The sequence below is a fragment of the Rhopalosiphum padi genome, chromosome 2, assembly GCF_020882245.1.
Source record: "Rhopalosiphum padi isolate XX-2018 chromosome 2, ASM2088224v1, whole genome shotgun sequence".
Taxonomy (NCBI): domain Eukaryota; kingdom Metazoa; phylum Arthropoda; class Insecta; order Hemiptera; family Aphididae; genus Rhopalosiphum; species Rhopalosiphum padi.
In genome coordinates, this window is record NC_083598.1 from 27,264,244 (window position 1) to 27,285,833 (window position 21,590).

Below are 21,590 nucleotides of genomic sequence, written 5' to 3' on the forward strand. Positions count from 1 at the left end.
TTGTATAATATTGATTTTTTTGTTAAAATAAAATAAAAAATAAAAAAAAATTGACACAAATTTCAACAAATGAGTATTGAATTTTATTACCCTATAAAAAACGGCGTGTCTAATTTACACTATAGTAACAGGTTTTAGATTGAAAATTAATTATATATATTTTTTTTACAGGCATCGCTTTAACTATTATTACACAAATACTGTGTATGTTTACTTAGTAGAAGTTCTTGTACGTTTATTCCATGAGAAGTTGTTTGCATAAGACTTTGATCTTATTGGCCTGGTCTTAGACTCAGCTTCTAAGTACCATTTCCATCCGTTTTTCTCACAAAAATTGATGGCATCAGCTTTTTCAACAAACTCAATCTTCATGTTTGACAACGGATCACCACTAAAAATATAACCCATCTCATTATGTTTGTGTATTAATAATATTATATTAAAAAAGATGTACTTACGTCGATGTCCAACCCATTAATGGATTTTCCCAACGTTCTCTGTTATCAAATTCCATCACCCAATTATGAGTGTTGTCGGTACCGGATTGCATGACATTTTTGGTAGCTTTACTGATTTTTACTAGACGAGTTTTAACATGTTCTTCGGGTACACCGGTAACAGAACTCAAATCTACCTGAATAATAAAAAAATTCAAAAAATTACAAACATGTGATGTTGAATATTTTACTCAGAACCTAAAATCTTAAAATCATAGCTGTTTAATATTTACGTGAACAAATATTATAATATAAATATAAATATAATATGTCACTGACAAAAGATTAAGAGGACGTCTCACCCGCAGGTGTTGTCTCAGTCTTACACGCGTACCTACTACATAGTAAATTTTCGTTCACCAGTTTCAATAGTGTGCTTTTAGTTTTAATATTTGAGTGAATTGACCTATTATCAAACTTTTAGGTAAGAACATTATCTGTGTTCTCTTGTTGGTTTTTTACGATATTTTAATTTTTAAGTGAATTATGATCATTTTCAAATATTTAATAATTTCATACTCATAACTCACCTAAAAGTTTAATAATAGGTCAATTCACATAATTATTAAAACTAAAAGTACACTATTGAAACTGGTGAACGAAAATTTACTATGTCGTACATGTGTAAGACGGAGACAACACATGCGGGTGATATTATTATTTATTCCAATCATTATAAGAACAAAAACATAATTATATAAAATTATTTACATTTAATTTTTTTATTTTTGTGTAATTATAATTTATTATTAAAATTATTATTCTATTTGAGTTTTAGTTTATAGGAAATATATTCAAAATTGTTATATTTTAACAAATTAATCATAAAATTATTAAATATATATATAGATATATACTAAGAATTTATTAATGCATTTTTCAAAACATATTATTTATAACAGTTTTTTTTATTTATGATGATTTTAGTAGAATAATAGTAATAGGAAAAAACAATATATTATGATCAATATTACTCATATTTTGTTTGTTAAATTATAAGATCAATAGTTATTGATACTTATACACTATACAGAGTTAAAGATCCAACTAGATTTAAGACAAAACTGCTAGCAGGGATACAAATTACCTATGACTTCTTATAAAACTTAGTTATTTAGTACTTATTTACTTATTATAATTTAAAACACCATAAATATAATACACCATTTTGATTTATATTAAAATCAATTTCAAAAAAATTATTGTACACAAATATTAAGTTCATCGAGATAAAATATATTTTTTAGTTTCTAAGACAATAATTTTAAAATAATAATAACAGACTATTTGATATATTAATTGCAAATATGCTTTTGTTTCAACTTAGGTTAAATGTATGGTAGAATACTATTATCAATTAATTGAATTTTAAATAAATCCTCAAGAAAAAAAGCGATATTTATCAAAATTAAAATTTCGTAATATTTTAAGAGAAATTTCAAATGTTTTTTTAATTCAGTTGTCACACTAATAATATATAATAAATATCTACTGGATTAATATTAGAATACACTTGTGAGAACAAATTATTTCTTTAAAAAGTACTTCATAATAAAAATAATAATGGTTGATCAAAGGTTATGTATTTAGTCTTTAAAATTGAATTTATCAGATTTCAGTCAAAATATACCTTAAAAGAAAATTAATGATACTTTATTCTATACATTAATTAAGATTTAATTTGAAAATCACTTAAAAAAAAAATTAACATGAATTTAACTTACTTTTTCAGTAATTTTGAACTGCACCTCAAAGAAGTTTTGTTATTCAGTTATAACTAATAAATAATAAATTTACTTAAAAATGTATTTTTTTTAATATAAAAATATTTAATACAACCAAATAAAAATTATTTTATTTTAACTAATATCATCATTGGTTATAAATTCTTACTATAATATTCAAAATAAACAAAATTTAAATTTAACCATCAAGATAAAGAAAATTTAATTAGTATAATTACTATAATTTGATAAAATGTTTGATTTTGATGTAAAATCTAATAAAATTAACAATATTTTTGAAATTTACAGAGAAATATACATTTTATAAAAATGTGCCATGTGCATTTAGTAAGTTGCTTAACAGTTTTAGGTTAATAATCTTATATAATACAATTAAATATAAAATACCTTATAATAACAAAAATGTTAATAATTCATTGCATGTTTAATTGTGATTAATAATAAGCAATAATTATTAATATGGAAATTTTAATTCATGTAATAATAAACAAAAATATATTGAATTTCCACAAAACAGACATAATTAAATTATTGATGTTTTAAAAGACAGGCATCTTTTTGATTTATGATAAATTATTAATTAAATTTTTATCACAATAAGAACATATTATTATATTAGTAAAATGTATAAAGTATAGTTATAATATTATAGAAGACATAAATTAGTATTATATAAATTAGTTTAAAATGATCTAACACTAACACAAATCACAATACTGTGGGCGCCCCTATGATTTAGGTTAACATGTATGTATGTTGTCAACAAAAAATCTTATTAAGATAATAAAGATTAGCAAACCTGTTATTGGTCTTTCCAATTCATTAAGGGGCAATATCCGATCTTTTTTTTTTTATTAAATCATTGAAATGCGTATACCTAAAGTTAAAACATGACTTAAGATGAAACTAAAAAATATTAAAAAAAATATTTGTTCATTTTTTTGGCTATAAATACAGTTCAAAAATTGAAATTTCGCATTTTGAGTTCCTTCCTACTAGTCTGAGTTTTGTAGTTAGGAGTCTGTAACTTTGAATATATCATATTGACATATTGCCTAGAATACTGTCGTTGGCTGTTTCTTTGTTGATGATTATTTTTAAAGGTTATTTGGGTTCAAACTTACCTCTTAGTGGTAAAATGGTTTTTCTTAAATATTTTTTTTAATAATCAAAATACGAAAAAAAAATCAACGTTGGTATATAGGTATTACTATTATGAATCAGTTTATTTTTTCAGATCAAAAATATTTTAACTATTGAGTAATTTGGAAAGGAACTAAGATTTGGTTTATTCAATTTTGTTGGCTCCTCCCCTAATACCCAACGCATGCACGCAATTTATCGTATTCCACTGTTAGCGCTGCTTAGCGGCGGCGGCAAAGCGCAACGGCGCGCTGGCTGCTAGTCGGTTGTTGGTTGTCGACGCAGATGCGACGTAATATATAGCCTATAGGCCTACGGCGACAGAAAAACACTCTTTATTCTGCGCTATGAGTGCCTGCAATCGACAATTGGTCTCATCTCCCGTGTTAAAAAATTACGGTGTATTGTACTAACCCTTTTAGGAAAGTGATTATTAATTTTAGTTTTTTGATATGAATATAGCCATGACTAAATAAATAAATGTAATCATCGGTAGAATTAACTATATAAATAAATATAAGGTATTATTAATAAAATGCGTATAATATTATTATAACAGTATAGTTATCAATGCAATTAAAAAAAAATACAAAATATTAAAAATTATAAATAACACATTTAAAATTACATAATATGACATTTTTCAATTCTTACTTTAAATTTTTAAATTTCTTTTTTATTTGAAATTGTGCTTCCGTTATTTTCGCCGGATCTCGTATTCGTAAACCTCTTGGAACTCGAGGATCTACAATTTCAGGCAACATACAGTCCATGTAGAAATTGATTAATTTTGGAAGCATCTTATTTGTCCAAAGATATTCGTCCCTGTTGATATTCTGCACATAAAGATTATTTCCCATACTGAATAAAATAAAAATACATTCTATTTTTTTTGTAATGTTTAGTTGGCCTTGAATTTGCCAATAATATTTATGGTTTTCTTTGAGTTTAAGTTGACCTGTTTCTGTAAGCTCTAAACAAAACTGCAACTTTTTATCAAGAGCTGCATCTTCTAAGGTTTTTTGTCCTATAGACGGCGTACACTTGACCTCTATTATTTTATCGTCATCAACTAAACCATCGGGACTTGCGCCCAAAAATGGATATTGTTCATCAACAAACAACCCACACGGTCTTACAGTTTTGTTATACTGATTTTCGAATTGTCGGATAACCACTTTTTCATTTTGTCGTCCAAATTCAATATGTTTCGAAATAATATTTTTACTGTATAATAATGTTTTCACTAAATTATGACAAGATGTAGTTGATTTTCTACAAATAACTGTCCCGAAATTAGAAGCGGTGAGTCTATTTTTCTTTGCTTCGTGCCAGACTACATTATCATGTTGACCAATAGTGTTTTTTTGTAATTGTTCGATTGTTTCGGTTGAAAAAGAATCTTTTTTTAACTCTTCTAACTTTTTATTGACGTTAAATTTAAAATCCTCTTCAGTCATATCCAGCCCAGCAGCGTCTGGACCGTAATCAAAATCATGATTCACTGTACTTTTGTCACCTCCACTTACTTTAAATCTAATTTTTTTTTGTTTTTTATACTTTGAGTTTAAAGTTGTCATTGCAATACGCCTCGTTAAATTTTTTTTAAAAAACTTGCCGGGACTTTTTCCTGATAATTTTTTCCATGGACTTAAATGCCAAGACTGGCCCCTAGAGTGAACTTGGGTTGCACCTAATACTCTTCTTTGATATGAGCCTGTTTTGGTATAATTTACTCTTTTACCGCCAGTAAATTTTGCAACTAAGCTCATAAAGTTTTCAGCTATATTAGTTGTAGTGTTGAAAACTAGACGATCGGCTTTTCTCGTTACTTTATCAACAATTGCTAAAATTTCTGACATTATTTTGCCACTTTCCATTAATGGCACATTGTCCTTTTCATTCATATTTGACCGTGTACAATATGTAGGACGACAATTTTTATGAGAACCGAGAACATGATATGGTGCATTTTTTAAATCTTCTCGCAGTATGTTTACATTATGTGATTTTCCACACTCTTTAATTGCAGTCCGTACCCCTTTAACCAATCTTTCTAAGGGAGATGGAGAACCATAAGTTAAAACTTTGCGCACATGTAATGGGAAATGTTTATTTGCCACCAATTTTCGTAGGCCATCGTGGAGATTACGAGTTATATGATTAGCACATTCTAATTTGATAACATCTCGACCATACGATACTTTTTCAACTATTCTGGCATACACACTTGAATCACCATCGCCAATATAATATTTATATATTAAACCATGTTGTTCTAGGCTTTGGCGAAAGCCTTCTACAATAATATCTTGTTCCATACCTGTTGAAGAACCATCATAATTTCGGAAACACAAATGATCTATTTTTTTATTATTTTTGGATGCAGAAGAACATGTACTACAATATTTGTTTCTTACACCTACATAGACGGGCTTTTTTGTTTCTGCACCAATAATTATTCCCTATAAAATAAAAACTATTCTTAATAGTTCTTGCGTATAGTTAAATATATATCATACGTAAAGTTAAGATAAAATAAATCAGATTCGATACATATATGTATTTCGTGATATAAGGATTTTAAATTAAAAAAATTATTATTGCATATTTTAAATATTTTGTCAAAAAATCGATTTTGTCGAAAAGTGGTTTTTTCGTAAAATTGCCGTTTTTCTGTCACTTTTTTTTTGTTTTTCTCGATTTTTTTGAAAACTGTTGGAAAATGTTTACTTTTACCTCAAAGTACCAACAAGATGAATTTTCCTATTCAAAGAGGGGCTGAAGTCAAAAATCGGAGCATTATTACTACTCCAAAACGTGATGACAGACACAAAAATTAATAAAAAAAAAAAACACATCTTTGTAAAATCAATACATTCATCACTCCGTTCAGAATCTAAAAATGATTACCTATCTAAAACTAGTAGAAAGCTGGTTTTTGGCAAAAACTACCGTTTTTTTCTATAATATTATTAAAAACAAATATATTATATATTATATTATTATATACATTTTATATCTATAGGGCTTATTTATATGCATATGCGAATACATATTTCCCCTTTGACATAAAATATCCGACTAATTATCTAGATACCTATATTTACATTTAAAAAAAAAATAATAATTAAGTATTAGTAAAATACATATTTTGGTTTCATAAATATTAAATACATATAAATCCGATCCCTAGTTATAACTTATAAGATTTCTAAAATTACCACGCCTGATTGAGAATTGAAACCATGTCCGTAACTTCTTTTAGCCCAACCACCATCACCTATCACTGTGATGTAAGGAGTTCCTTTATATAAATTTCCTTTTTGTATGGCAATTTTTTTTTCCTGCTCTCCATTTTTTTTCAACATTTCTGAAATTTGTTGTTCCCACACCTATAATTGAATAATGGTAAATTAAATTACCATAAATCACTATTACCTTTAGCTTTGGAATAACAAGGTTTAATTATCTTTTATATGTTTATCTACCTTTCCTATAATAACTTCATGTCGTTTAAATTTTTTAAACGATGGTGATGGACAGTCCATAACTGCGAGTAAATCTTCAATCTGACGATGTCCAATACCGATTGATAATGCTCCCCAAACTAACGCATTATTGACATTATCTACAGATGATTCTCTGTCTGATGTGACAATTTGATGACGGTCACAAACATGGCATTTGAAATAAAGTTTAAATCCTACACCATTTTGTACTTCTTTGATTAGTACAAATCGTCCCATAGTACATTTACTACCATGTTTACCCAGTTCCATCATTTGTTTCATAAAATGTTCTATGTCTACTACTCGGCGCCCTGATAATGTAGGTTCATTAGATTTTACGTACTCAACATTCAAATTTGGTAATGTAGATTCATCTAATCCCGAATGGTCTGATAGTTGTAAGTAGTCATTATCATCGTTATTGACACTATCATAAAAACATTGAATATTTCTGTATAAATATATTGTATTATATTATATACATAAATAAATATATTATATAATATATATTATATATTAATATATTTATATACATATATTATACAAAAAATTATAGATAAAAAATGTGGGCAAGTGGGTACCGCCATACCACACTGTTCACACGGTAGGTGTCTGAGTAAATGTATAAAATACGAAAAAAGTATAATTATACATGAAAAACGATTCTAAGCGAAGATGGTCAGTCAGTCTAGGATATTTTTAAATACAGTAATTATATCACATAATAATGATTATAACCTTCTATTGAGTTTTTAATGTTTTTGTCCAAGCAAATTTTTTTTCGCATAATTTATGGAAAAAAAAAATAACAAGCCTTTTTATAAATCCATAAATAGCTCAAAATGAGTCAAAATATTTGAAAGATTTTATCATGTACAGGGAATGCAATCTTAAAATGTTTGTGAAAATTTCGAGTATCTATGTTAATTCGTTTTTGAGTTAGGTAATACAAAAAAATTATTCAATTTTGTCGAAAATTCGAAATCTGGTGTTGCGTCATAATTCTTATTTACAAAACTGAATTACTATTTACTTTTAATAATTTTACTTGAAATTAGTATATACCTATATATTATATATAATATGAGTGGTATCCATTTGCCCATATTTTTATGCTTACGTTTCATTTGATTTTTGGATATCCATATCCTCTTCAAGATTATTGGTATTATCTTCATTATTTATTTTTTCAGTTTTTTTATACCTACTCAAAAGTAAATTTTGTATGCATTTCGACTTTGCACTTCTCTTTTTGCATTTACTTTGTTTCCCATGTTTTTTGTTTGCCATAATTTATCCAATAAAAGTAGATAGGTAATCAAATAAAACGTGTGCAGACATTGAAAGTAGAATAACAAATGACAAAATATGTACAATAGTATTACAAGCAATAAGCTAATATAATATTATGAATTGTACATTATCGATAAGATATTATTATACCTATACGATCATTCTATGTTTTGAATTTTTATTTATACATGTCGTGCGCCAGTATCAAAGTCAGATAATAATAACACGGTAATAAAATAGTATTTTTGTCGCGGAGATATATATTAATTATTAGAAATCCAGCGTGGTGGGAGTGGGGATTGTTCTGCCGACTGTCGCCGAGTCTCGCCGCCAGGTCCGTAGTAGTCAGAGTAGGGGTTACTACGCGATTCTAATTACTAGTAACGCGCTCCTACGGAATTATTTAATAACATAATCGAATTTATCCCCTTAAGCACTAGCCATTATTATTATATAGTTTTGTCAACTTAGTAGAAGGTAAAGCAGCACAGGTGTCCTGAGTGAGTACATAATATACAATTTTAAATTTTAAATTTTATAACTTTATATTTTAGTTTTAAATATTCTATCTCAATAATTTTATAATTAATTCGCTGCTTTCTTGCCATGCATTATTCTATACTGTCCCAGGGATAAATAAAACTGATATGCCCACCTGCAGCGGATAGTAAAAAGCAACTTTTTTCTTAACAATACAAGCAGAAATAAACAAATATGCAGTTATAATTTTAATATTATTAACAGTGAGTAAACCTATTTTTTGTTCTTCAAGTTTCAGCCAAACCTTGCCTTTGGCACTGCTTTTTATAGTTTTATAATACATAGTAGTCGTTATCTGTCACTTCAATTCTAATACTTTAAAAACCTGTGTAAGATCCAAAATAATATGTGTGCAAAATTTAGTCTATTATAATCTATCACTTATTTTGCTTCTGCTAAAATATTTTTAATTGTCTTTTGTCAAAATTGATTAAATATTGTTTTATTAGATAAACGTCAACCACAAACTTTGCCACTTATATAATATAACTATTATTTAATTTTATATTTATATAGAATAGCTTTATTAACCATAATTTATTACAAATTATTATAATGTAATACAAAAAATTAATGTTCTATCATAATAACTAATTCATTATCTGTAACCAATAACAACAATATAAATAAACAAAAAAATTTAATTTTCATTAGCTGAAATTAAGTTTATGTGTGAACCACCACCCTATATGGATTAAAAAAGCCCTTTTCAAATAATTTATTGATATTATTTTAACTGAAGACGGTTCAGTAATTTTTAAGTGTAGAGAAAAACATTTAATTTCATATTTCATGATGTAACATAAGTCAACATTCATAAATCACATTTTTAATAAATTATAATTTATATTACTTTAAAATATGTATTTTTATTTTTCCTAACAAGATAAAAATTATATTTCTCTAGGAATAAATTTTGTTTTTAATAAGGTTAAAAATTTAAAATTTTTACTTAAGTATTAAAAATTGAAAACAATAATTTTATTTATTATTATAGTTATATGCTACCAACATTAAAATTATTCATAAATGGATATTTTATTTTATTTATATATAGGATTTTTACACATTCATATTTTAACCAACAACGTAATCAACACCTCTAACCAATATTTTAAATTAAATTTGGCAACTAGCTATATGTTAAAGATAAATTTGTTTTATTTCTATAACTAGTATTACACTGGTTCTACATCAGTAAGTGCATCATAAGCTTTGTAGATAAACATTAAAGGAAAGTATTTGTCGATCAACCCACTACCCAGGCACAGAGACGGCGAGCTTCAAAAAAATTCCAGTGGATCGCTTAAAATATAGGCCTGATTTTAGTAGTCCTAATTTTATTTTGATATAACAATGATAAATTAGTACAAACATTATAAGTAGAAAATAAAATCAAATTGAATTATTAAACCGTACAGTAACTGTAATTAAACGTTAGAAATCTTAAAACTCGGTAGGCTGATACCATGGTGCTGGATTGACCGATGAAGAAACAATGTAATTCCAATTTAAAATATTTTTGTTGTTGTGCTTTAATTATGCACATAAAAACCCAAGTACTCAATCGCTGTATGACTTGGTTAATAAATTAATGAACCGATTTTAAATTCTATCATTTTTTGTATAACTGAGTGACATACTTTGTTATCGACTTCGATGTAATTCTGAACACTCGTGTTGGCCGTCTTTCCAATGACATTATTAGTGTCCAGTAAGAGTGATTCTTTTTTGACATAAACTTGTTCTAATCCCTTGTCTTCTTTGGCCGATCGGACAGCTCCAGTGAACAACCCTCTCGTAGCCCTTTTTTACAAACGCATAATTCTATGTTAATATCAATTGGTAACACAAAATGTTCTAAAATACTTATTTCAGTCAAGTGTATGGTATGTATATAATAATATACATAATATATATAATAATATACATACCATACACTCATACACATATTATGTGTATTATTACTTACGTCGTCGATGACGGCACGATCGCATTTCTGATCACTTTACTTGCGGATCGATTGAATAAATTGAAAGCCATATTGTGTGTTGGTCGATTATTTTTTTCTTATTGTATGATTAAAAGGTCGCGAAAAATAAAAAAATAAAATCTTCTAATTGTCGCAGCCGAAATTTTCTATCTGTGCCCGTACTCCGTACTACCTGATAGCGATTGTGGTATATCGCGATCTGTGTGATTGCCGTACGCTGATAGCGCGGCGGCCGAGATAAGGCTACCTGTTTACCTTAACCCAATTACCAAATTTTGCAGGTTATAAATATCACGCGCGCAGATTTTCAAACACAACGATTCTACCATGACCGATACCGATCCGGACGCGGATGCCTATTTTTCGAGCTATGGCGACCTGGAGGTAAATTTAAACCACCGCCGACGGTCCCGCGTAGATTATTGGATGTTCTCAATGATTGTCGTGTGCGTTTCAGGTCCATAAATTAATGATACAGGACTCGGCTAGGACCGAGACGTACAAAAATGCTATCCTATCTAGCCGCTCGGTGTTCGAGGGTAAAATCGTGTTGGACGTGGGAGCGGGCACCGGGATACTGTCCATATTCTGCGCCCAGGCAGGAGCGACTAAGGTATTCGCGGTCGAAGCCAGCAAGACGGCCGAGATGGCCCGACAGCTAGTGGCCGAGAACCATTTTTCAGATACCATCGAAGTGTGTATATATACGTTAAATAATAATATCATAGTAATATATTAATTGTGTTATGAGTAATGAATGACGAGACTGCGCTTCCGGGCCGCGTAATACGATGCTAAAGACTGTGCTAATCGCACTTCCGTTTACAGGTGGTTTACGGCAAAGTGGAGGACGTCACTCTGCCCTATCAGGTGGACATTATTGTTTCTGAATGGATGGGATTTTACATGTTGCACGAGAGTATGTTGGACAGCGTTATCGTGGCGCGAGACAAGTTCTTAAAACCAGATGGCCTGATGTTCCCGTCTCATTGTACACTCTATGCGTCTCCGTGTGCATTACCAGATCTCTATTCGGAGTGGGACAATGTCTGTGGTGTTAAAATGAGATCATTCGCACAAGCCCTACGTAGTTTATACCTGAATAGACCAAAAATCATGAGTGTTCAAGTCGAGAACATGCTCGCTCATAATGTCAGTCCCATTGTAGAATTGAACCTTAAGAATTGTCAACCACAACAGCTTGACAATATTGCAGCACAACGATACTTGACTATTGTCGAGAAGAGCGGAATTTACCAGGGAGTGTGTTTTTGGTTTGATGTACAATTCCCAACTACCGGTACCACCCTAAGCACTTCGCCTTCATCGCCAATAACACATTGGAAACAGACCATCATAGTACTGCCGACACAAATAGAAGTAGAAGAAGGTGATGCTGTAATGTTCAATGTACAATTCAATCGCAACAGTCCAAACTCAAGGCATTACAGTATCAACCTAGAAATGTTAGACTCTTTACACGAGACACATCCAAACCCATGCGATTGCAATCAAACAAAATGTAAAATTATCAAAACATTTTTATCTGTTACAAAAAATATTTCAGATGATGAGGATTCAAGTATTGATGACCAAAATGAGGACATATCATAATTTATGGTATTCAATGTCCATAATTTTTTAATGATTTATTATGACAATATGCATATTACAATTGACTGTTAGTTAAATATAAGCAATATTTATTACGTAATTTACCAAAAAAACAAAAATTAATTTTAACTTATAAAAAATAACTGATAGGTATAAACTTTGTTAATATTTTTGTCCAAGTGCTTTCTAAGCAAATTTTAATGAATAAAAATGTTTTTTTTTCTGGTTTTAAATACCCTGCATCATAGATAAATACTTTTTTGGTAACCTTGGGTATTGCTGATCCGTAACTTAAGAATATATTCCTTCAAAAAATATCCCATCATGCTCATTTATTTTTCTTTCTTCATATTTCCATTTGAAATCTTTCTATAACAAAAAAAAATAAATTAATAAGTAACAATAATAACAATTAATCAAATAGTATTAATTTATATACTTTAAAATTATTATTAAAGCCTTCTATACAATTATAAAAACTTACCTGATATAATATATACATAATAATAGTATATTTATCAATATAATATATAAAAGTATTTTGACTAAAATAAACCATAATAATGAGGGATGTAAATAAATGGCAGCATTACTATTATAAAAAAAATTATAGTTTGACATTAATTGATAAATAGTATATTAATATATTAGAAATTTGTCATTTTTTTTCTTTTATAATTATAAGAAATATAAGTTATTCATATATAATATGCATTTAACTCAAAACATTAATATAACTAACTTTAAATTGTCTTAATAAATTTAAAATGTTCTACAATTAAGATAAAATCACAATTATTAACTAGACTTAGAGAAAATAAATTAGGCCTAAACTCAAATGTTATTTTATTAGCTATGCTAACCTGTTAATTCTCATTGATATAAAAAATTCATTAATTTAAATTATTACTTAGGTAAAAGTTTAGTGTTCTTATTATATTATGTAAAAAAGAACATATTTATTTTAATTTAGGACTAATTTTTTCTTAATTTGCCACTTAATGATACTATTTATATACATATTTATAGAAACAAATTAATAAATATGTAAGAATAATTTAAAAACAAACTATTTGATAATAAAGAATACATTGTTATAATAATGTGAGCAATAGATATATAAAAATGTTATTTTGGAGTTAAATCTTTTAAACATTTTAAATAGATAGTAGATACTAATCATCTTGACAATATATAAAATTAAATTAAAATTGTTTTGATGAGCAATAATAATTAAGTTTAAAATAACATTTTAATAATTTAAACTATTACTTTTCCAGCAGATATTTTATAAAAATAATTTTCTTCATTTAATATTTTAGTATGAAAAATATTTAAATATTGTTTTCTTTATCCTTTAAATTATTTTTATTATTATTATTATAAATTCACATGAAACTTAAAATTTAATTTAATCTTTAATTATATTGAAATGTTATTACTTATTAATAAAACCTGTATACTATTACTATTTTTTTAGTTGACTATGTAATTATCCCAATACTTTGTGATACTCTTGAAAATTTTGATTAATCTACCTCTTTCAGATTTATAAGTAAAAAAGAATTTTTAAGTAAATATTATGTATAACTAAGTATAATAAAATTGTTAACTTAAAGTTTTGTATAAGACATAATCATTTAAAGTTTTACCTTTTCAACTGTCAAATAAAAATTACTATTCCACAATTAGATTTAATAGTGAACAAGTTTAGAGAGATAAAAAGTATATTTCTGAAATCATTCGTTAAATAGGTTGATAATTATTATTATTATTAATTGTAATATTGCATTTAGCAAACAGATAAAACAGCCAGCTACCGATAAATTAAAGAATTAAATTAATATTATTATTTAAATTTCAGCCACAAATGTTTACTATCTTTATCTTCTGTTTAACAATTGATAAATTTCAAGAATAAGTATTAATATCCAATATTTAGTTCTCAAATTAGTACTAAAAAAAAAAAAAAATGCCTAAGTATGTGTGTAAAAAAAATATTTAATTTTTATTGGTAGAAGATACCAACTTAATTTGTTAAAAAAATGTGAGATATTTGTTTGGGAAAGTATACCACAGAAACTATATAAATCGATGTAATTTCATCACATCCTTTTTTATAATTTTTGATTTATAAAATGTTAACTGTGTTTACATTTTTGTGCTACTTTCATAAGATAAAAATTAATTTTAAAGCTATCTCTAATTAATAATATGTATAATACTTTTAGCAACATTATTTTAATCTTAATTATAAAAAATTTAAAAAAATGATTAAAGCATAGAAGCTGTCCTTAATATTTTAATCCAATATATTATGTTTTAATTTATAATTAATAATATATTATTTAATTTTTTGGCTAATATACCAGAAATTTTGTCGGTTCCTATGTCAAAAAATTATTTTTGTTAGTTCGTTCACTTACTATATATATATGCTCAGACATATACTAAATAACGTACTTAAGTTATCCATTCCTTTAAATCTAAATCTCTTGATACTTTCATATTTATTCTGTTGTATTTAGTTAGATTATGTACCATGCAGTTAGTTTGATATAGTCAGGTAATCATCATCTGATGGCATGATGTGTACATTATATCCATGATATTATCTCTTCCTAAATTAAAATAAAAAAATTATTTAAAATAAAAATTGAACTTAACAACATATTATGATACTTACTTTGAAGTGCTACTTAGATATCGAACTTATTTCTTCTCTTCTTCGAGTACTGCTTCAGTGAAACTATGAAACCTCATAACCTCTTTGGTTCTGGATTTCTTCAATCGGAACAAAACACGCGTGTCTTTGAGCCATGACAATTACTTCTCGTGCTCCTGAAATAGATTTTTACAAGAATATCGCGTAGACGAGGCGAAACTACGACCTGAGTCGGTGGAGCGTCGGGTAAGCGTCATCATTGTTACACTCAGCGATCAGTATTCGTGTTTTAATCATGTAAGACCTGAGGACGACGAGAGGTTAGCGGTAAACAACGTATTACACATGCATCAACAATCTACCTACACCAAACAAACAAACGGCGGTTATACGGGGTAAAAATGTCGGTAACTGAAAACATCATACTTGTAATATTACACAGGCCAATGTTGTGGTGAGCTGAAAGTCCAAAAGCGTGTAACCCGGGAAATTGGTAAGATGAAATCTTATTGGAATTTTCTCGACAGCGACTGAGGACATCCATCACGGGATGGTGAACGGCGGTCTGGACTGCTAACGAACACTATACTGCTGTAGTATTACTTACAGTAAATCTGCAAATATTCAGTATTGTGCGATCTCATGCGCACCACACTGGTCTCCGAACGAAAATAATCGAATAATGGCACAGTGTTGAGCTTGTGGGGTGGTCGTTACGCGGATCATTTCCCGGTACTCAGTGGTGTACAGGTAGTTAGTGGGGCGCGAGGGGGGGTTGCAGACAAAACCACCCGCCGCCGAGTTCACCTATGAAGAGGGTCGAACGGGTCGGGATCTCGTTCACAGTCCAGCGAGTGCTTTCTATTATATATAATGATGAAAACTGAAAAGGTCAGTGAAGTGGGTATAGTCGGACGGCTTCCCGGTCGTCTTTTGTCGTCGTCGTTGTAGTACAGCTCGTCAATAATAAAGGTATCACAGATTTCGGTACCTATGTACAAAAAAACTATTGGACCGACGCTGAACGATGGGCAATGATGTATAATTAACGTATTATATATATATATATCATTTTAGAGATTGGTAGGGATAATAATGTAGGTAGATCCTGATTTACGCATGTGCACGCGTGGATAATGTAGGTACGTATATAGATTTAATATAATATGTTACATCTGAATTATTTGTATTTGTGTATATTGATCGGTATTAGTGCTGCAAAAAAATAACCACCATAAGAAATTTTGCAAAATTGCATGTTTAGTATTTCAAAAAAAAAAAAACTATTTTCCAAAATAATATTCTCCCAAGTACACTTATATATATTATATAATACATTTGCATTAACATATCTATATAAATATATTTAAAAAAATGTATATTCAACATTAAGTCTATACTTCTATAGTATTATTAGTATTGTTATTTGAATTGTATACTATTATTAAATTATATAGAAATTATGAATTATATTTATTATTTACTAATTTTTATAATTATAATATTATTATTGTTATTGTGTGTCTGTTCGTCTTTTATTTTCAATGTCAATGTCACATATAATCACATATATATCAACTCGTTTTGATATTCTCAATGTTGTTTTTCTTTATTTTAGTTTTATAACTTATAATTTATACTTCTGATATTTTAATAATGTAAGATGTTTTCTGTACTATTACATATCACAGGATATTACTGTTTAACACTATTAACTTAACCCGTTTAGAATGAATATTTAAAAAATATACCTACACTACGACTACAGTACAAAACACACAACAGAACATAATCAATTATAGGTAGGTACCTACTTATGTTTAATTTCTATATTATCATAATTATAGGAAACCTCTCTTACTTATTTTAGTTAAAATAATATTATATATTTATGTTTAGATACTATTGTAAAAAATATTGACTATTTGTAATAGTTACATATAATTTTTATTATACTTTAATATTTTCAATGGTCTAAATTTACAGGACACGCAAAATTACATTTTGTAATTTCGTGTTGGCTTTATTCGTTCCAAAATTAAGATTACGTTTTTGTCGTTAGTTTTATATTTATACAAATAGGTAAGTTTAATAATATACCCTATACCAATGCTAAATAATAACCATAAGGCATAAGAGTAATATTTTGGATGTAACCATTATTGTAACCTTAATTGTATTTTTTATTTTTATAATCACGAGTATTTCTTTTATTATCATACGGTTTTTAATATTTTTTAACATGTTAAATCTTTTTTAACGCGCGATAAATAATCTTATTTTGTATATTTTTGAATTTTTATTATGTGCACACTCAACAATATTTTTTGCAACAGGCCCTAAATCCTAATTATAACTAGGTGTATCATTTAAAAAAATTAAAAATAAGTTAAAACGATCTCTCTGCAATGATTAACACACACATTTATTGAACTAAACAAAATAATAATTGTGTAAACTATTCGTATTTATATATTAAAATAGCTGATACTTTTGATCGAAAGTATATAATTTCAACAATACTGTATTAACTATAGTAATTCTACACAAGACTACAAAAGTTATACTTTATTATAGAATGATTACTATTTACTATAGTACGTAGGTACTACGTGAATTACTAGCACTTTTTTGTGTGATTTTTATCAAATACTTATACTGCAGCTAATAGAATATTCTGCTCGTTTCTCGATTAAAAAATAAAAACATTTCTCTCAATTTCAACTTCTCCTATATATTAATAATCTTTTTTTTCAAATAATTAAATAGGTTTTTTTAAATTTTAATTATAAACATTTTTAGTTACACAATCTATTCGATAGGTAGAACAATAAGTGAATGTGATGAGAGAACAAAAAAATGTCTTACAAAATGAAGAAACCTCCCTGCAGTGGAAAATGTTCGATGTAGTTTTAAAATTTAAAAATTAATTTGCTATATAGTATATAAATAATTTTTTTTATTGTGGTTATAAGGTATGATGACTCTTGTAAATATTGATTAAATTAAAAAATATATAATGAAATACATATGAAAATAATAAAAAATATATATTTAAATTAAAATTGAATATAGGTTTGTTTTATGATTAGCTAAATAATTTAGCATGAAAACTCTGTTAAGAATTTAAGACATTTATTATGTCTTAGTATCATTCATCCACGTTAAACAATGGTTCACCGAGCGTCTGGAAATCAAAGAAATCAAAAAAAAAAAATATCTATAACTTTGACTGTACAGTACTATTCACTATTATGTTTAAAATATATCTCGTTTAATACTTGTAGATCTCCGGCCGAATATCTTTGTTCTAAGCGTTTCCTCATTTCTAGATAAAATCGATAACATAAATATCATACATATTATTTTGCAAATGAAACATAATAGAACGGTGTAAACTAATCATATACCATATATCAGGGCCTCAATTCTACTTTCTATGACCGTATAACGTTCATTTATTTTACGTAATTCTTCCAACAAGTACCATCGTATTATCTGCTGTTGAGCATTTTCCTGAAATATAAAATTAAATAAATCATATCAATGCTTATATTATATTGTTAAAGATAATAATATTCATAAATTCATAAGACTAGTAATTTATAAAATTTGTTTGCCATACCTGTGCATCGAATCTGTTATTTACTTTCGAAACAAAGTGCTCTAAAGCAGCATAATATTTCAAAAAATGAATTATTGAGATCCAATAGCTTATTAACATCATTATAACGGTAGTTGAAAACCAAACGATAAAACACATCATACTCAGTACTTGGTTTTTACAAAGTGTACAGTAGCCCGATAACTATATAATAGGTACCTACTAAACTGACTGCTTAAATAAATCGTATATATTTTAAAAACACGTTTCGTAGCGAATTGTTTGAAACAATTTGTTACTTTTTACTCGTATGAAGTATTTATAACTAGTTACCTAATTTTTATTTTTTTTTTTATTCAAACCAGAAAACAAAACAGTAATACAACTGTAATTTATGATAGTTTATTTACTATTTTAATGTATCAGCATCACATAAAAATTATTGTCACCTCACGGTATAGACATAAATATATAATACATATATCTATATTATGTCTATGCCTCAGTGCCTCACGCGTGCACGTCACATTTAATATAATTAAAATATTGATACAAGGCACAAGCTACTCTCAATAATAGTTTTAGCATTAACTTTAAAAATAAGTCAATTCACTTTTCACTTTAAATTAAAGGTATAATTAAGGGATTAAATTTGGTTCTACTAAACGTGATTTTCTTATGATAAGCGTGTAGGATCAATTATAATTTATAATAGTTTTCTGAAATATTGTTAAGTATAAATTTGTTTTACTAATAGCAAAAAAATAGTCAATTGACATTCGTCAAGATTACATAGTGGGTTAAAAATTTTAACAAATATATTAGAATTTATATTTGCAGGAAAAATTATTCTTATCCAGAGAATGGTCTAAACGAACTGAATTATGTAATAAAATATATCCTTTTACTGCATATAGTTAAAATAATAATTTATTATTATTATCTTAGACTCTAAGACCATAGTCATGGTGATGAATCATCACTGATGATCGTTATAGCAGATGATAAATTGCGATATTACGAGAAGTATACCGTAATATCGTAAAATACAACTTCCAAATTTCCAAATCATAACAGTCGGAGATACATTAACATTAACTATTTACCTGTAAGCTGCACCTGAACGATTCTTATTTAAATTTAATCATTATTAAAATATATCACATAGTGCTTTTAGTAACTTCTATTTTCAAATTTTTAACTATAATAATACTGATTCCAAATAGCAATCACTGTTAAAAGACTTACATGTTAACAAAATTGATTAAAATTAAATTAATTTAGCGCACATACCTATAATAGAGTATAGGTAATCGTAAATATAATATAAAAATATAACAATAAATCGTGAAAAAATGTATTATATTACTACACACAGGACCGGATTGCATCTATAGAGTTTGGGAAAATAACTAAACCAATTATGGTAGAATTGTTTGGCATTTTTATTTAATAAAACAGGGATGTTTAATGTAAACTATTTTTTTAAAGAATAAAATATTATCACTTATCTGGCTGAATTAAAAATAATTAATTGACTACGTTACCTATTTGTATGAAACTATTATCAACGCAAATATTCAGTTAACATTTAATTATATGAACGTGTTATAAGTATATTTATTGATTTATAATACTTACAAGTTACATTGAATTCCTACGCATAATCTTCAAAAAATGGATATGAACCATAATTTTGTAAAGAAAGTTAGGTTTTTTTGTTTAAGAAAATGCATGTATTGCAAAAAAAACGAAAATATTTAAAAAAATTTATAGATGCACAGATTGCCGAAAGATATGTCACCGCGAGTGTTTAAAGAACTTTGAACAAACGTCAGAACAAAAGAAGAAATCAGAAGAATTACAGCTAATGGAGACAACTACGGTATGAAAAAATTAAATTTTTCTATTTAGCGCACCTCATCTTTATTCTTTATAGTCTTATACTTTGTGACTTTCAATAAAAATTCTTCGACATTTCGTAAAAGTATGGACTCGATCTCTCAGTACGTCACTCATTGTGCGACACTACAGTTTATGTATTTTATAAGTGTGGAAGTTGTATGAATTTGTGCGTCAAAGGAGAAGGGTAAAGAAAAAGAGTTTTGCGTATGAATTTTTGTCTTTTGAAAAATAAGGCGGAAGTTCTTATGGATTAAAGTATACTTTGAGCGATAGCTACATAAATCAACAAAAAATAATGCATTATTCCACGTTCTTAACAACAATTTAGATACAATTACTAAACATTATCTATAGACCATAAGTACTATATTTTAGATTTTTTGACTTCAGCCTCTCTTTGAGTAAGATAAAAAACGAGGTGCCAGAACCCCCTTTTTATCCTACTTCTTTAAAAAGGAAATTTAATCTAGATAGTACGTTGGAGGGTCAAAATATTCAGTAATGACTAATGTTCAAAAACGTCAGGAAAACCTAAAAAAGCAACAAAAAAACGGGAAGTTTTATGCATAATCAGTTTTTGACAAAATCGATTTTTTATTTTGCTGTAACTCAAAAACGAATCATTGTAAATACATACTTTAATTTTTCACCAAATATTTATATTGGCGTTATCTATTAACGATTAAATTTTCAAAATATTTTGATTTTTTTTTAGCTATTTATAAACAAATTAAATTTTTCATTTTTCTGCCGATAAAATAAATTTGGCATTCCAAAAAATCTTTAAAATTTAAAAGAAAGTTTTATATAAAATATACTTATCGTAATATCGTAGTAAAAAAAAAAAAATCAAAAATCGTTAGTCACGTTTTTTGTTTATAAGCATTTAAAGTTCAAATGTCTATGAAATATGTCAAAATCGCGAAAATTTGCAACTAATTTTGAAGTTGAAAATTCATAAAATTTTTGTGATTTATACCTACAATAGTTGTTTAATAAATATTAAGATTTAGAATTTTTTAAAATAATACACTTTTGTACAGACATTTCTCCCATATTTCTCTATGGTTAATTATAAA

At 27.3% G+C, this 21,590-nt stretch overlaps 3 protein-coding genes and 1 long non-coding RNA gene across 10 annotated transcripts; 1 reads left to right on the plus strand and 3 right to left on the minus strand.

Moving 5' to 3' along the window:
- Positions 1-60: 60 nt before the first annotated feature.
- On the minus strand, positions 61-10,908 carry LOC132921281 (NADH dehydrogenase [ubiquinone] iron-sulfur protein 4, mitochondrial). Its single transcript, XM_060984218.1, has 4 exons — positions 10,703-10,908; positions 10,374-10,536; positions 459-634; positions 61-391 (listed from the first exon to the last, which is right to left on the minus strand). Exons 1-4 carry the CDS (start codon positions 10,771-10,773, stop codon positions 211-213), a joined length of 591 nt encoding a protein of 196 aa, XP_060840201.1. The 5' UTR covers positions 10,774-10,908; the 3' UTR covers positions 61-210.
- On the minus strand, positions 2,578-8,375 carry LOC132921279 (uncharacterized). Of its 2 annotated transcripts, XM_060984215.1 has the most exons (5): positions 8,018-8,375; positions 7,158-7,324; positions 6,877-7,091; positions 6,610-6,780; positions 2,578-5,850 (listed from the first exon to the last, which is right to left on the minus strand). In XM_060984215.1, exons 1-5 carry the CDS (start codon positions 8,185-8,187, stop codon positions 4,036-4,038), a joined length of 2,538 nt encoding a protein of 845 aa, XP_060840198.1. In that variant the 5' UTR covers positions 8,188-8,375; the 3' UTR covers positions 2,578-4,035. The 2 variants fall into 2 exon arrangements, with proteins under 2 accessions (XP_060840198.1, XP_060840197.1); XM_060984214.1 differs by having other exon boundaries at positions 2,579-5,850; positions 6,877-7,324.
- Positions 8,459-12,570, plus strand: LOC132921280 (uncharacterized). Of its 2 annotated transcripts, none has more exons than XM_060984217.1 (4): positions 8,459-8,933; positions 11,005-11,107; positions 11,181-11,417; positions 11,552-12,570. In XM_060984217.1, exons 2-4 carry the CDS (start codon positions 11,051-11,053, stop codon positions 12,335-12,337), a joined length of 1,080 nt encoding a protein of 359 aa, XP_060840200.1. In that variant the 5' UTR covers positions 8,459-8,933; positions 11,005-11,050; the 3' UTR covers positions 12,338-12,570. The 2 variants fall into 2 exon arrangements, with proteins under 2 accessions (XP_060840200.1, XP_060840199.1); XM_060984216.1 differs by having other exon boundaries at positions 8,460-8,690.
- Positions 12,404-15,982, minus strand: LOC132921283 (uncharacterized). 5 transcript variants are annotated; one of them, XR_009660852.1, is made up of 4 exons: positions 15,429-15,978; positions 15,024-15,360; positions 14,801-14,958; positions 12,404-12,706 (listed from the first exon to the last, which is right to left on the minus strand). It is a non-coding gene; the product is annotated as an uncharacterized LOC132921283 (long non-coding RNA). The 5 variants fall into 5 exon arrangements; XR_009660849.1 differs by having other exon boundaries at positions 15,024-15,364; positions 15,429-15,977; XR_009660850.1 differs by having other exon boundaries at positions 15,024-15,306; positions 15,369-15,977.
- Between the last annotated feature and the right edge of the window lie 5,608 nt (positions 15,983-21,590).

Excerpts from the sequence above, each read along its gene's own strand:
- LOC132921279 (XM_060984214.1), bottom strand. The coding sequence starts at position 8,187 with ATGGCAAACAAAAAACATGGGAAACAAAGTAAATGCAAAAAGAGAAGT. Across the intron at positions 7,325-8,017 it reads ATCCAAAAATCAAATGAAAC|TGTCAATAACGATGATAATG; the intron begins GTAAGCATAAAA and ends TTTTTATGATAG. Across the intron at positions 6,781-6,876 it reads ATGAAGTTATTATAGGAAAG|GTGTGGGAACAACAAATTTC; the intron begins GTAGATAAACAT and ends ATTCAATTATAG.
- LOC132921281 (XM_060984218.1), bottom strand. The coding sequence starts at position 10,773 with ATGGCTTTCAATTTATTCAATCGATCCGCAAGTAAAGTGATCAGAAAT. Across the intron at positions 10,537-10,702 it reads ATCGTGCCGTCATCGACGAC|GGCTACGAGAGGGTTGTTCA; the intron begins GTAAGTAATAAT and ends TTTGTAAAAAAG. Across the intron at positions 635-10,373 it reads ACATCGAAGTCGATAACAAA|GTAGATTTGAGTTCTGTTAC; the intron begins GTATGTCACTCA and ends TTTATTATTCAG.
- LOC132921280 (XM_060984217.1), top strand. The coding sequence starts at position 11,051 with ATGACCGATACCGATCCGGACGCGGATGCCTATTTTTCGAGCTATGGC. Across the intron at positions 11,108-11,180 it reads CGAGCTATGGCGACCTGGAG|GTCCATAAATTAATGATACA; the intron begins GTAAATTTAAAC and ends TGTGCGTTTCAG. Across the intron at positions 11,418-11,551 it reads ATTTTTCAGATACCATCGAA|GTGGTTTACGGCAAAGTGGA; the intron begins GTGTGTATATAT and ends TTCCGTTTACAG.